This window comes from Gallinula chloropus (genome assembly GCF_964237585.1).
Source record: "Gallinula chloropus genome assembly, chromosome: 19".
NCBI lineage: Eukaryota > Metazoa > Chordata > Aves > Gruiformes > Rallidae > Gallinula > Gallinula chloropus.
Genome location: NC_140104.1, coordinates 12619032 through 12635285, shown reverse-complemented (window position 1 = coordinate 12635285; position 16254 = coordinate 12619032). Strand labels below are relative to the sequence as shown.

At 49.5% G+C, this 16254-nt stretch overlaps 1 protein-coding gene across 1 annotated transcript; it reads left to right on the top strand.

Moving 5' to 3' along the window:
- Positions 1 to 6051: 6051 nt before the first annotated feature.
- On the top strand, positions 6052 to 16236 carry LOC311199076 (olfactory receptor 14J1-like; the record flags this gene model as incomplete). The annotated part of the gene is made up of 4 exons (XM_084273119.1): positions 6052 to 6861; positions 11414 to 11572; positions 16047 to 16069; positions 16194 to 16236. The coding sequence occupies 4 exons, from the start codon at positions 6052 to 6054 to the stop codon at positions 16234 to 16236; spliced, it is 1035 nt and encodes a 344-aa protein (XP_084129245.1).
- Between the last annotated feature and the right edge of the window lie 18 nt (positions 16237 to 16254).

The following is a 16254-nucleotide window of genomic DNA, read 5'->3' as shown; positions in this document are numbered from 1 at the left end:
GGATCCTCACAAGCTGCTTTCCTTCGCCAGGTCTTAACACTTCTACTTCCCCCCCCCCACCATTTGCTTCCTGGCAGACTGACTTGAATCATAAATACTCTCCCTTCTTCCCCCCCGTCATGGCACAGGGAGGGTCAGGGATTTGGGAATGGGGGTTTTCAGTCCGTTCCTCCCAAGTTGTCTTCCATCTTAGCTGGTGGGGGGGCGGGGATGGGGCATTCCACACACCCCCTCTTCGTCTGTGGCACCATGGGGTCCCACCCACGGGAGAGAGTCCTCTACAAACTTCTGCAGCGTGAGTTCTCTCTATCAGGGAGTCATCTCCTCACCACAGGCCTCAGCAGGACTCCCTTCCATGGGGTGCTGACATTCGGGCCCAGACTCCCTCAGCCTGGTCCCCTGCAAAGTCACAAGTCCCCTGGCAATCCTGCTGTGGTGTGGATCAATCTCTTCACAGGCCATAGATGTCTCTGCTCCCCATCCATATCCATGGGCTGTGAGGGGACACCCGCTCCACCATGGTCTTTTCCACGGGCTGCAGGGGAATTTCTCTTTCCAGCACCCAGAGTGCCTCATTCTTCCCCCCTTCTCCTTTGGGCCTGGCCTTGGTGTCACTCAGCTTGTTACATCTTCTCACTCCCTTCTCTGGTGGCAAAATGCACCTGCCTGCAGTTTATTTTTCTCCTATATGTGATTCACAGATGCGCTGTGACCATCTCCGATTGGCTTGGCCCTGGTCAGCAGCAACTTTGGCCTTGAATTGGCCAATGTTTACAGTCTGGGGCCTGCAGAGAGCTTCTAGATGCTTTTTTCAGAAGTCATCTCAGCAGCACAGCTACTCAAATCTGCTAAGCCAGGGTGCCAGGCAACTGAGGTCACAGGGCACAAGCATCCTGGAAAATCAGTGTCCCGGGAAACCAGTGGCCCAGGAAAACAGGGCCTTAGAAACCAGGGGTCATGGAAACCAGGGCTGCCAGGAAACTGGGGTGAATGTAAAAAAGAGGCACGGGAAACGGGGTGTGAAAAACCACTGGCACTGGGACAGGGGAGTGTGGGAAAACAGGAACACAGGTAACCTGGGTTCCAGGAAACTGGAGGTGCAGGAAACCAGGGTGAGGAGACCCCAGTGTGCCAGGGAACTGGGGAGCCAGAAAACTGGGCACACAGGAAACCAGTGACATGGAAAATCAGTGCCCAGGGAAACCAGTGCCCAGGGAAACCAGGGCCCAGGAAGCCAGGATCTCGTGGAAACCCTGGTGCCGGGAAACTGGTGTCCTGTAAATTCAGTGACCTGGGATACCAGAAGCGTGTGAAGCCTGGGTGCTGGGGAACTGGGGGCATGAGAAACCAGAGTGCTGGGAAACTAGGGACGCAGGACACCAGTGGCGCGGAACCAGGGAGTGTGGGAAACTAGGGGTGCAGGAAACCAGGTTGCTGGGAAGCTGGGGTGCTAGGAAACTGAGGGTGCAGGAACCAGGGTGGCAAGGCCATGATGTGCTAGCCAACTGGGGGTGTGGGAAACCGGTGTCCCAGGAAACCTGTGTGCCAGGCAAATGGGGGCGCAAGAAACCAGCATCCTAGAAAATCAGTGACCTGGGAAACCAGTGGCTCAGGAAATCAGGGCCCAAGAAACCAAGTGCTCGTGGAAAACGTAGTGCCAGGAAACAGGAGTCCTGTAAATTCAGTGACCTGGAAAACAAGGTGTGTGGGAAACCTGGGTGTTGGGAAAACACATGGTGTAATTATACCTCACACAAGGTATCAAGGTCTTTCAATGTTCCTGTTGCTTTACCTAGAGGGGTATTTTTGTCTGAAATCAAGGCTGGATTGGATTGTTGTGGTAGTTATTGTAGTTGTGTTACTAATGTTGCCCTGAATTATCTCTCTGCTGCAAAGGGCACTGCAGCGGATGATGAAGGTGATTTCTGTAGCACAAATACAAAAAGGGGGAGTTGTTGGGGACTATGACAGGCCTGTAGAACCCTTGGTTGAGAATATAGAGCTGGGTCTTGAAGATATTAAAGTGTACCCCTGAGAAAGAGGAAGTGTAGAACATCCAGAGAAGTAAACCTTTTTAAGGAATTTGCTGACATCAGATAAAGGAACCTGGCAAGAGATAAACCTTGTTAGTGAAGTTAAAAATGTCAACCAATTGCATGATAGCATCTACCTGAGAGACCATTAGCAAAAGGACAAGTGTAGTAGAAACATATAAAAATGAGGATACAGAAATAAATTGGGTCCTTTTTGCTTGTGCACCAGGAGACCTCTTGTATGTGTCGTTTGTCCATCTCAAGAGTGACAGGGTCCAACAAGGCCAAGTGCTGGGTCCTGCACTTTGGTCACAGTAACCCCAGGTGATGCTACAGGTCTGGGGCGGAGTAGTTGGAGAGCTCCTTAGAGGAGAAAAGGACGTGGGGGTATTAGTGGAAAGCTGTGGGTATTAGTGTAAAGCCAGCTGAACATGAGCCAGGAATGTGCCCAGGTGGCTAAAAAGGCCAACAGCAGCCTGGCCTGGATCAGGAATAGTGTAACTAGCTTGAGTAGGGAAGGGATTTCCCATTATTCTCAGCTCTTGTGAGGCCACACCTCAAGTACTGTGTCCAGTTTTGGGCCCCTCACTACATGAAGGACGTTGAGATGCTGGAGTGTGTCCAGAGAAGGGCAATGAAGCTGGTGAAGGATTTGGAGCACAAGTCCTATGAGGAGCAGCTTGAGGGAACTGAGGCATTTTAGTCTTAAGAAAAGGAGGCTGAGGGGAGACCTTATTGTTTTTGACCTACAAGTGGGTGTAGAGAGGTGGGGATTAGTTTCTTATCTGAGATAACAAGCAATAGGATAAGAAAAATCGCTTGCTCGAGCAGGTGGAGGCACCTGAAGGAGGCTGTGACCTCGCAGGAAGCCTGTGCTGGAGCAGGTTTGCTGGTAGGGCTGTGGAGGACCCAGGCTGGGGATGTCTGTGGCTGAAGGACAGCACCCCATTAAAGTGACCCACCCTGGAGCAGCTGGTGATGATCTGAATCAGTGTGGGAAGGATTCATGTTGGAGTTCTAGGCTGCAGTAATGATCATTAAACTCTTGCCCAGAAGGGCAGACAGGTTCATTCCCTGGGAGAGCGAGAAGTGCAGGAGCTGCAGCTCCCGTGTGTCTGCAAAGGGCAGGAGGAGGAACTGGCTGATGGAGCTGCTGTTGGACATCTGCTGCCATCAAGTGTGGAGACCTGTCCAAGGAGGAAAAGGCAGTGAGATGTTAGGGAACTCTTCTTTGAGGAAAACCTCTTCCAATTCACGTTGACTCTCTGTTGGACATTTGGACATTGAGCTGCTGTTGGATATTTGCTGCCTCTGGGCATGGAAAAGTGTTGCAGGAGGAAAGGAGAGAAGTTAGGAGAGGAAAACTAAAATGCTTGATTTCTCTCACATACTCCCAGGTGTACATCAGGAGCAGAAGCCACTCCCATGGGCTACCAAAGAGTCATTCCTGGTCTTCAGTTTTGGGTTAGGGCAAAAGGGGGTGAACAACACTTACACAAATTCTCCATCAGATGAGAGACTTTGTCATGAGGAAGGGGATCTTGGAAACTTGCCTCCAACCTCAGTAATTCCCATGGGAGCTGGACCAGCAGCTCCCTGGCAGAAGGTGCCTGTTGTGTGCCCATCAGAACTGGTGTAAGAGGGAGTCCCCTTGCCCCTTCCAGCCTCAGGGCTGCAAAGCAAGGATGAGGAGCCTGGCCTGACTCCCTTTCACAGGGGGAAAGAGACCCCTGCCTGTCCCTGCCTGGGGACCCTGTCTCATGTGGAGACAAGGAAAGGTGATTCTGCTGCCCAGCTCTGGTTTCATCAGGAGAAAGTACTCTGGTGGACACAAGGATTTCTCCCCAGTGAGGGAGGGAACATCAGGGATGAGATCATAGAGTGATGCCCATGATGCCTGAGGCAGAAGGAGGGAGCTTATAAGAACTGCTGTTCTCTTGCTGAGCTGGGCTGGACTCCTGGGACAGTGGGAGCTCATGGCAACCCAGAAGCCCTGACAAGAGACAGCTCTGCCCAGGAGCAGCTCCTCTGCCAAGCACACAGGGCTGGGGACACTGCCTGTAGGCACCGAGGGGAGACCTGAGAGGCTGAGAGAGCTGATGGAAGCTGAGAGCTCACTGCAGGAGAAATCTCCACAGCACTCTGCCTGGTATGTCTGTGGGTGCAGGACAATGCAGGTTCTGTTCCTGGAGGCATCTCCTAAAGCTGGGACATGGGGCAGTGTGTGGGGTCTGTCAGGGGGAGAAGTTCTGAATAGGACCAGAAAGTGCTGCCTGGAAGGGATGCCCTTCTGCCCCATCAGAGGGAAAGGGCAGGACAGCTGTCTTCTCCTGGGCATGACTGCAGAGGTGTGAAGCAGCGTGTGCACCCAGGGGTGCCCAGGGCTGTCCTTGTGAGCAGGGTCCCTGTGCCATGGGGGCTGTGTGCTGGGACAGGGACTCTGCTGCTACCAGGGTCAGCACTCAGCCTGCCTGGTGGGCTTTACACTGGGATATAGACTACACCTCTGAGTTGAAGAAGTGACCCAGGGAATGGCAGGGTAAGGTCCTTCTGCTGTAAGAAGTGGCTGCATGGTGCAGCTTTGTTCTCAGCTGATCCTTGTTCTTTGTCTGATCCTTGAGAAATTCTGAAGGGACTTTATTTCCAAAGGCAGAGTGTTTGCTTTTCTGTTCTTCTCTTGTGGGCTCTGCTGAGTGTGGTAGAGGAGAACTTATTTCTCCCCTAGGAATATGCAATGAAATCTGGATACTCCTTAAGACATCAGAGTTTTGCCTGAACAGACACAGAGATTGCCCTGGGCAGTGCCCTGATGCCAGGAGGGGTCTGCAGAGCAGAGCTGAGCGCAGGGCAGGTTGGATGAGGTCTGTGAGCACAGAGTGGGAGGTGACATGGGCAAAGAGAAGCAGCTCCAGGGAGAGCTGCAGGCAGCAGAGATATTCAGGGAGGGAGAAGGAGCTGCTCCACAAAATCTCCCACAGTGCTGACACTGTCCCACAGCAACTCCGTGGTTTCTGCAGCTCAGCACAGATTCTGAACACAGAGATCCAAGGTTTCAGGCTGAGTCTTGTCCTTGGCAGCCAGAACCTATTCAGGAGAAACACCTGAGTGCCTGTCTGTCTGTCCCTGTCCTTCCAGCCTGGGCTGGATCATTGATCGCTATTTCACCTCCTGTCCTTGCTGCCTTTGTCCCACTATTACCTGTGGCTAAGGGAACATCCATTGGTGGGTCTGGAACTGACCTGGCCCTCACTGCAGGGATCCCATCTGTAGGATTGAGGACTTCCCCTGTGCTCCTGCTGGGCTGCAGGCTGCCTCCCACAGTGAGGAGCCCCATGCAGGAGACATCTGGACACTGAGGCCGTGGCAATGCCACTGATCACCCGTGTGTGGGCAGCTGCACTGAGCCCTGTGTGTCTCTGGCTGGGAGCAGGGAGCTGAGATCCTCCTTCGGTAGGATGAGACCGCAGGAGGGCTTTGGAGCTCTGCCCTGGGAGACTGGATTCTATGGCTGTCTGCAGGTTCCCGTTTCTTCTATGGGGAACACCAGGGTGTGATCACAGCGTCCAGCAAAGGGCAGCTGAGACCAGGGCTGATGGAGAGAGCAGCTCTCCCCAATCTACACTCAGGGGAGATTTCACTGGCACTGCAGCAGCAGTGTCATGGAGTGAGGAGAAAACCAAAGTTCCAAAGCTCTACTCTGCTGTCGGGTGAAACTGGAGTGACAGTGCTGAAAAGCTCGTTACTATCCACAGGGGATTTAGTGTGAGATCACGCCATCCTTCTATTTACTTGCTGGTACAAGGCAGGACTGAGTACTCAAGATCCCACAGCTGAGCCTCCTCCCAGCAGTGGCACACTGAAGCCAGCACAAAACAGACCTCCCAAAATGGACCTGACAAAAGGCTTCCTCAATCCAGAGAATAAATGTTAGATGAAAGAGGTTTTCCTTAGAGAATATTTCCCTAACTTCTCACTGCCTTTTCCTCCTTGGACAGGACTTCACACTTGTCAGCAGCAGATGTCCAACAGCAGCTCCATCAGCCAGTTCCTCCTCCTGCCCTTTGCAGACACACGGGAGCTGCAGCTCCTGCACTTCTGCCTCTTCCTGGGCATCTACCTGGCTGCTTTCCTGGGCAATGGCCTCATCATCATCACCATAGCCTGTGACCACCACCTCCACACCCCCATGTACTTCTTCCTCCTCAACCTCTCTGTTACTGACCTTGGCTACATCTCCACCACTGTTCCCAAATCCATGGCCAATTCTTTGTGGGACACCAGGGCCATTTCCTACACAGGATGTGTGGCTCAACTCTTTTTCTTTGTATTTTTGATTGTCACAGAGCTCTGTCTTCTCACTGTCATGGCCTATGACCGCTACGTGGCCATCTGCCTCCCCCTGCACTACGGGACCCTCCTGGGCAGCAGAGCTTGTGTCCACATGGCAGCAGCTGCCTGGGGCAGTGGGTTTCTCAATGCTGTGCTGCACACATCCAATACATTTTCAGTGCCCCTCTGCCATGGCAATGCCCTTGACCAGTTCTTCTGTGAAATCCCCCATATCCTCAAGCTCTCCTGCTCAGATGCCTACCTCAGGGAAACTGGAGTCATTGTCGTCACTACCTGTTTAGCTTTTGTGTGTTTTGTGTTCATGGTGGTGTCCTATGTGCAGATCTTCAGGGCTGTGCTGAGGATCCCCTCGCAGCAGGGACAGCACAAAGCCTTTTCCACCTGCCTCCCTCACCTGGCCGTGGTCTCCCTCTTTATCAGCACTGCAGGGTTTGCCTACCTGAAGCCCCCCTCCATCTCCTTCATATTTGTAGATGTAGTAGTGTCATTTCTTTACTCAGTGGTTCCACCAGCAGTGAACCCCCTCATCTACAGCATGAGGAACCAGGAGTTACAACATGCTGTTTGGAAACTGATGACTGGTGGTTTCTAAGCAGCAATAAGCTGCTAATCTTGTTCTGCATATGGCTAGCCATGTACTTCATGTTATGACCAGTGTGTATTTAGTATCTTGTTTAGTTTTTTGTTTTCTCTCATTTATTTAAACTATAATGACATGGTCACTGTTCATCCCATGATCCACCCTAATGCAGTATATCCCAGTCTTGTGTGACCCAGACACCATGTAATGCTGAGCTGTGCTCTCTTTGCATCATGTCTGCCTGCAAATGTTCTGCATCTTGTCTGAAATGGCAATGCTTTCTCACTGTGACAGAAAGGGAATTTCACTGACGTGTTCCCATGTTTGCAGAAGAACTACTCACCTTCCCCTGTACCTGCAGACTGGCTGGACGTGTGCACTTCACTGTGATCACTGGTTTCCACTTCCTATTGCTCTCTTATTCATTCAGATGCCGCTCAACTCTCTGATTTCTGCTTTGAGTTTCAGAGAGTTGGAAAACGTCCCATCTTTCAGAAGTCTAATGAACTGTTCTGTCTGGAGTTCAATGTGTTAAGTGACCTTTCTATGTACCTGATTAAAACCGTTCTGGGTGAGAATCTCCTCTGAAAGCTGAGCCCCTTCACACGCTGCTTGGCTGTAGCAGGCAGCTGAGGAGAGAGATTTCATGGGTATTAAACTGTGTCATGTTTAACTGCTGTTTGTTGTCAGAGAAATCTGTCCGTGCCTGTGAGCACAGATGATGGGTGGAAAAGTGTTGGGAATCCCTGGAGGCCATAAGGGAAAAAGGTCCTCCATGGGAAATCCCTTTGAAATCTTCATTAATAAGGACCTAACTAAAATCCAAGTAGCTGTAGAAGCCCTGAGTTTTGTAATGAAAATGAGTTGAAGAGCCATGCTTGTAAGGGCTTTCTGGATGTTAAGGAGCCTCATGGTGCCTTTTCTTCTGAGTCCACAGACCTCAGCTACCACGAGGAGAGTGAAGAAAAATCTTCAAGAAGTTAAGTCAGGACTAATGCCCAAAGCACCTTGAAGCATTAACAGGCTCCTGGGAGTCTCTCCATGGGCTTGTTAGAGCAGACAAATGTAGACAAACACAGGCAAAGCATAGGCAGCTCTGATGCTGAGGACACCCTGGCTTGGTCTGATGAAGCAGAAATGCCAAGCACTGACCCCCAGTCTCTGGGCAGGGAGATCCTGACCCTCACCTGTGTCTCAGGGTTCTTCCCTGGGATTTCGGGATTGTGATGCCAAGGGAAGGACAGGGACAGGACACATGGTGTCCTTCCCTGGGGCAGATGCAAGGAGGCAACAATGCTCCATGACTGTGAGTACAGTGTGTGTCTTCTGAGGCCTCTGTGGCAGGGTCGTCATCCATTGCCAAGGGGGCAAAGACCTTGTTTTTATCAGGTCCTTTTAGTGTGACAGGCAGCCTTGGCCATCTGCACCACGGCCCACCCCACACTGGCCCGTGCTTCCACCTGTTTTCCTGCTGGCTGCAGGCACCCAATACCCATTCCCCACCTTGATCTCCCCCCAAACTGACCCAATCCTGTAACACTGCCTGGGGTTATTGTGACCAAATTGCAGAACGCAGCACTTGGCCCTTTGAACCCCATAAAGTTGTATTCTGCCCATTAATCCAGCCTGCGCAGGTCCCTCTGCAGAGCCCTCCTGCCTTCCAGCAGATCAATACTCCCACACAATTTGGTTTCATCTGCCAACTTATGGAGGGTGCACTCGATCCCCTCACCCAGCTCATTAATAAAGATGTTAAAGAGGACTGGCCCCAGCAGTGAGCCCTGGGAAACACCACTTGTGACCTGCTACCAGTTTTATTTAACTGCCTTCACCACAAATCTTTGGGCCCAGCGAAGAGTATACCCATTTAATCCATGAGCAGCTAGTTTCACCAGCAGGATGCAGTGGGAGACAGTGCTGAAGGCTTCACTGAAGTTCAGGTAGACCACCCATCTTTACTCTCATGGGAGAACTGGTCTTGCTACAAAACAACTGGTCTTACTACTAAAGACTGAGGCAAGAAAGGCATTAAGTACATCAGCCTTTTCTTCATCTGCCTTCACAATGCCTCCCCCCTCATCCAATAAAGATGGGAGATTCTCCTTGACCCTCCTTTTGGTATTAATCCTATAAATACATTAATAACAAAAGGAGAACCAGGGAGAATCTCACACCTTTACTGTAGGTCAGAAGAATAGTTGCGAGGGCTAAAAATACTTCCTGGTCAGAAACCTCCTCAGGTAACCCACTAGCAGCCCCAGTAACCGTGGGGGTCGGGTCTTTCCTAGCAAAAAGAATGGTCCTAAGAGTGTCTGATGACATTTTGTGGCTCTTCTTGCATCCTCCATCGAAAATTCTAAACGTACAGCAGTAGCTCCCAAATAAATCTATGAAGGCTGAATGATGTTCCTGGCCTGAAACCTCCCCAGGTAGCCCATAAACAGCCCTGGTAACTTTAGGGTGAAGGCATTTCCAGCCAAGGGAATGGTCTTATAATACCAGACATAATTATAGGGCTCTACCAGTGTCCAACTCGAAAATGCTGAATGTCCAGCAATAGCTCCCAAATAAAAGGTGCAGGGCATGACAGATGTTTCTGGCATGAAACCTCTGCAGGTAGCACACAAGCAGCTGTAGTAACCTTGGGGCTCATGGCTTTTCTAGCGATGGGTCCAGTCATAACATTGCCTGACTTCATTTTTGATGTCTACAAGAGTCCACATTTGAAACTGACAGACATCCAGTAATAGCTCCCAATCAGATGGTGTCAGGGCTGAAATAGGGTTGTGCCTGAAATCAACCCAGGTAGGCCGCTAGCAACCCCATTAACAAGGGAGCTCAGGGCTTTCACACTCAAGGGTATCATCCTAACAGGGTCTGCCTTCATTTTTGGGCTCTATCTGCATCCACCTTCAAATATGCTAAGCATTCATCAATGGCGCCAAAACAAAAGATGCAAGGGCTGAAAGATGTTCCTGGCATGAAACCTCCTCAGGGATCAGACAAGAAGCACAAGGAACCTTGGGGCTCAAGTCATTCCTAGCCAAGGCAATGGTCCTAACATTGCCTGAAGTCATTGTCAGGCTCTACCAGTGTCCATCTTCAAAACTTTAACCATCCAGCAACAGCTCCCAAATAAAAGTGTGAGAGCTTAAAGATCTAATTGCCCTGAAACCTCCTCAGGGAGTGGACAAGCAGCCCCAGTAACCTTTAGGATCATGGCATTGCTAGCCAAGGGAACGCTCATAACAGTGCCTGAGGTCTTTTTCAGACTCCACCAGCGTCCACATTTGAAACTTCCTAATGTCCAACAATAGCTCCCAACCAAAAGGGGCAAGGGACTAGAGAGTTCCTAGCCTTAAACCTCCCTAGGTAATCCACTAGCAGCATGAATAACCTTAATGCTCAGCACATTCCTAGCCAAGGGAACAACCTTAATAGTGCCAGATGTTATTGCACGGGTCTACAGTCCTCCACCTTCCAAACTGCTAAATAGCACTAATAGTCCCCCCCAAAAAATGGTACAAGGCATGAAAGAAGTTCTTGGCCTGAAACCTCCCCATGTAGGCTACAAACAGGACCATTAACCTTGGGGCTCAGGGCTTTCGTAGCCAAGGGAACGATCATAACAGTGCCTGATATCATTTTTGGGCTCTACCAGTGTATAATTTCAAAAGTGATAAATACCCAGCAGTAGCTCCCAAACTAGAGGTGGAAAGGCCCAAAATCTTCCAAAGCACACTAAATTTGGAGCTCAGGGAGTTCCTTTTAAGGGAATGCTCTTAACAGTGCCTGACATCACTTTCTGGCTCTACTTGCATTTACCTTCAACCCTGCTAAAGGTACGGGAATGACTGCCAAACAAAAGGTGCAAGGGCCTAATGATATTTCTGGCCTGAAACCTCCACAGGTAGCCCACGAGAAGTCACAGTAACCTTGGAGCTCAGGACTGTCCTTGTAAGGGAATGGTTCTAACACTGCCTAACATAATTTTCTAGCTCTAACGGCATCCACCTTTTAACATGCTAATCATCCAGCAGTATCTTCCAAACAAAAGAAGTGAGGGCTGAAAGATGTTCCTTACCTAAAATTTTAGCAGGTAGCTCACTAGCAGCCTCCATAGCCCTGGGGCTCAAGGATTTCAAGGTGAAGAGAACAGTACTAACAGTGCCTGAGGTCATGTTCAGGTTCGACCAGCGTCCAACTTTGAAACTTCTAAACATCCAGCAATAGCTCCCAAACAAAAGAGGCAAAGGCTTAGAGAGGTTCATGGTCTGAAACCTCCCTGGGTGATCCGCTATCAGAGCCCTAATTCTCAGCATTTTCCTAGCCAAGGGAACAACCCTAATATTGCCTGATGTCATTGCATGGCTTTACAGTCCTCCATATTTGAAACTGCTACAGTGCCATAACAGTTCCAAAACTAAATGTTTTGGTGTCCTATGTGCAGATCTTCAGGGCTGTTCTGAGGTTCCCCTTGGAGCAGGGACAGCACAAAGCCCTTTCCACGTGCCTCCCTCACTTGGATGTGGTCTCCCTGTTCCTCAGCATTGGTGTGTTTGCCTACCTGAAGAACCCCTCCATCTCCTCGATATTTGAGGACATGATAGTAGCATTTCTTTACTCAGTGTTTCCACCAGCAGTGAACCCCCTCATCTACAGCATGAGGAACCAGAAGCTAAAGGATACCATGTGGAAACTGAGGACTGGATGTTTCTAAGCAGCAATTAACTGTTCATCTTCTGCATATCACCTTCCCCTGTACCTCCATTACTGCTCATCTGTCTGTTTCATCTTCCTCATCATTCAGGTGTTTCCACTTCTCCTGATGATACGGCCATGTTTAAGACATCTTTTCAGAAGACTGGCTCAATGTATTCACTTCACTTTGATCACAGGTGTCCAGCCCCACTTGCTCTTTAGTCCTACAGATGCTGCTCAGGTCTCCTGTGTCTGCTTTGAGCTTTGGAGGGTTAGAAATCGTCCCATCTTTCCGAAGTCTAACGAAGTCTTCTGGCACAAGTTCAATGTGTTGATAAGTGACCTTTCTATGTATCTAATTAAAACTGTTCTGGGACAGAATCTCCTCTGAAAGCTGACCCCCTTCACACGCTGCTTGGCCATAGCAGGCAGCTGAGGAGAGAGATTTCATGGGTATTAAACTGTATCACGTTTAACTGCTGTTTGTTGTCAGAGAAATCTGTCCATGCCTGTGAGCACAGATGATGTGAGGAAAAGGAGTTGCAAGTCCCAAGAGGCCAGTGAGGGAACTGCTGGGATTGGGGAATGATACATGGGACCATATAGAAATAGGGACAATAAGTTAATCACAACTATATATGTGTATTCAAAGAATATAGTCATAGAACTGAGTCACATAGTTTGAAGAAAACAACGAATGGAGGAGGAAGTCTGTTTTTCTTTCCCTGACAAAGGGCTTACTTGTGAGGAATAAGAAACTGTCTCACATTATCTCGAGGGAGTGATTATAAGGAGCAAGAATTTGAAAACAAGATGAGATCCATCACAAATACGTCAATAAACGTCCTTGCTAAAGGAAAACAGATGGTTAGCAAGGACATGAATTAGCTCAGACTGATAAGCTTGCAGGATCATCATATTTTAGACAAAGGGTGAAAAAGTACACCATGAGGAAGACCTACGGCCTTCCTCCCAAGGACCCCCACCCATGTTCTGAAGACCCTTTCCCACAATTTTTGGAAGAATCAGCGCAAGCATGAGCGACTGATAGGCTAATTAGCATATTAAGCAGGAGTAGGATGGTTTAGGAAATGAATATGTGTAGGCATCAATTGAATATTCATTGTTTCATTGTATAAATATGGGATGGTTTTGCTACTTCAGGTGTGCACGCTTGTGGTGGAGCGATCCCCCTGCATCTGCGCGCAATAAAACATCCCTACTTTGTAACTTTGCAGTTGTAGAGTCTATTTCTGTATGTCAGACCACACACAAAAGTGTGTGGTGTGTGGTACTATGAGCTATTTGCCAAAGTATGGCACCCGGTGATGACAGAAGCTTCCTTCTGGCATGCCCAAACCTGCTCCTCTGTGCTTCTTGTCCAGGGACACATGAAAAATGCTCCCTTGAAAGTGCTGCCCTGGGCCTGTATTGCCCACGGGCAGAGGGGAAAAGCAGCAGCTCCTTTCTGATGGTGCAGCAAGTCCAGAGCCCTTCCAGGCTCTTCCAGGCTGTTTCACACAAGCAAGAACTCCTGGGGAAATGGAGCCAAGGGAAGAGCAGAGCTCATTCCCACTATGAACCTGCCATGGGCAAGAGAGCCTGAGAGAGGCAGGGCCTGAGTGGCACCTTGAAGGTGCCAGAGCAGCAGACAAGAACCAAGCCAAAAGGGCCCAGAGGAGCCCTGAGTAGAGGCTGTGCTCAGTGCTGCAGAGGACAAGAAGACAGCCTCCCTTGGAGCTGGATCTGGCAGTCTAGAGAGCCTCCTCCGCCCGGATGCGGGGCATCCCTTCGGTGAAGATCTTCTATGTCGGCCAATCCAATGGACCACCCTGGTGCAAGCTATCTAGTACCTGAGACAATTAACTGTGCAAGAAGGTGCTTTGTAACGATCCTGACAAAGCACAGTTACCCACCCATCCTGATGAAGTCCAATGGACCCAAGCCATGTGGTGTAAGGTTCTACACAGTGCACCATCTTTGCACGCCAAGTCAATGGCTATAATAGACTGGAAAATGAAGCAGCACCAGCACTGAATGAACTGCCAGTCGGACTCCAACAACATGAGAACCATCTTGCTTCTTCCCTCTCCTCACCAGTGGAGAAACTGGTCCAGCAACTCAGAAGACAACCTGTCCTACTCCTCACCTGTACAGAGCAGTATCCCAGCTACAAGGAGAAAGCATCCCTCTGCTTGAGAGAGAGACTATGGAGGGTACACGCCACGACTCATGCAGGGCTTTTGCCCATGTGACATGTCCCAGCATTAGAGTAGCCAGGAAATGATGTGCTCACCCAGAAGGTGGCTGAAATATTTTCTCATGTCTCTCAGCTCACTCAAGGACAGGGATTTGGTGATGACCTCCAGTACTGCCTCTTCTTCAGGTTCTCACAATGATCCGGTTCATCATCGTCTTTCATCCATCAGATGGGGGATGGAGGAGCTGCAGTCTCTGAGTTCTGAGTAGCTATAGTGCATGTTCTGAGGGTTCTTTCTGGCTCAACTACAGTGTGTGTTGCAGGGGTTAGAGTAGCTACAGTGTCTATTGCAGGGGTTAGAGTAGCTACAGTGCCTATGGATATCTTTTTCTTGTCTAGATATTTGCTCATACTCTCCCATATGCCATGCGATCCCTGACCCTTCAGCCCCAGGGAAGATTTCTTGGCAATATTCTTGAAACCTTTTTTGAAACATGAAGACTTGAAAGACATTCTGGAGAACGAGCAAGAGGCATATACTGGTCTGAACATCCCAGGGGTAGTAAAATTTCTCAAAGGCTATTGTAACAAGCCTGAAGGAAAAGGGGAAGGGGAAAGCATCCCTCCCTGTCTTCCCCATAAGTTGAGTGCAGTTATTAAACAATGCTGAGATATGTTGCCCAATATATGGACGTCTCATACAAATGTCATCTGAGGCTCATGATCACAGATGATATCTTGTCATAAATCCATACCACACAGTATCGTGGTGGAGGGGTCATGGACAGACAGATGGGCAGAGCCAGGGGCGGGGTGGTGCGGAGGGGGCACTGATGTCATGTGAGGTGGAAAACAGCCTGGATGAACTATGCTCACCTGTGCTGGCTGCTTGGGGAAGTTAACTCTGTCTTGGGTGGAACCAGGAGAACAATGTCCTTGGATATATGGTTTAATCTACAGGTTGTTCTATGTGGATTGGGTGTTAGAATTCATTCTCATGAGTTCCTCACAACTTAGGATATTCTATGATTCTATGATGCTTTGATAATATCTGGGGTATAGCCACAACAGCAATGCCTCCAAAAAAGCCTGAGCCTGACTGTCCCTTCCCACATGGGCAAAGGCTAGCAGTAGAGGTTTTTGCAACCCAGTGAGTCAAAGGCACATGGGAACTTTGCAGCAGGAAATCAGGACAGGAAGAGATTTTTTTTTTTTTCTCATTCTTTGCAAGGAAGAAATAACTAAAAGTGCCTGACTGATCCTAGTCATGGCTTAGGAAAAACCCTTGAGTCTTGAATTCAGCCCACATCTAGTACTGAGAACTGCCAGTGGTATTTGTGGTGCGCCTAAGAGAAATAGATGAGCTCTTAATTATGTCCATTGAAACCAATTAACAGTGCCTGTCATTGATGTGGACACAGGAGTCCTTGGGTGAATTAATGAATTCTCCATAAGAGCTGGTAGCTGCAAAGGGCTGAAAGCCTGCTACACACCTGACTATCCTTCTGGCCAGTGCAGGTATGGTTTCTGGCTCATTTTTCCACGGGCTCTACAGATTTCCTTTCTGGTTTCTGATTTTCCCGTACTGGGGACAGCAGGGGAGGAGAGGGAGAGGTCCTGTAGTAGGACTTTACACTCAGCCCTGCCATCCTGGAATGCATTAACCCTTGCAGAAGGACAAAGCTCTGAGTCTCATTCATAGGAGACCTGTTTTGCATCACTGCCCTCTAGGTGAGGAAGGAAACATGCCATCTCTGTCCACCCCTCTCTTAGTAAAAATGGTTCCTTTGTTCCTGGGGAGAGCCAAGACTTTTCCCCAGGTACCTCCTCTTGGAAACTAATGCAGCACCAGCAGCTGTTCACACATTCTCCCCTTGCTGGAATAACCCCCCAACCAGGGTCAATGATTGCCTTGGGTTTGCAGTGGGTTTTAACTGTGCTGCTCAAACCCTATTTGACCTGATTTTCTACTCAATCCACTCAGCACAGCATTGCTGGCAGGTCCAGTGCTTCAGCCTATACAGCTGTGCACACTGAGAGCTAACACACCCCTTGTACAAGTGAAAGGCTCTGCAATGGTCTTTCCTCTCTTGCAGGTCACAGGAGGTTTTTCAGCTGCTTTCCCAAGATCACAGTTTACAAGAAATTCTTTGCAGACCCTCCTCCACGCCTCTCTCTCCAGGCTGCAACTTTCCTGCCCTCACAGTGAGTGCCTGCAGTGCACATAGGTAGGGGATGCCACCTTCTCCACTGTGAAAATGAGAAATGGGACTTTCCCAAAGAGGACAGTGCTTTCTAGGTGAGCTCCAGTCACTGTGCTGCTTCCCAGATCACATGAGAGACGGAGCCGCACGTCCTCGCGCCACCCGTGAGCTGTCAGGAGCTGCCGC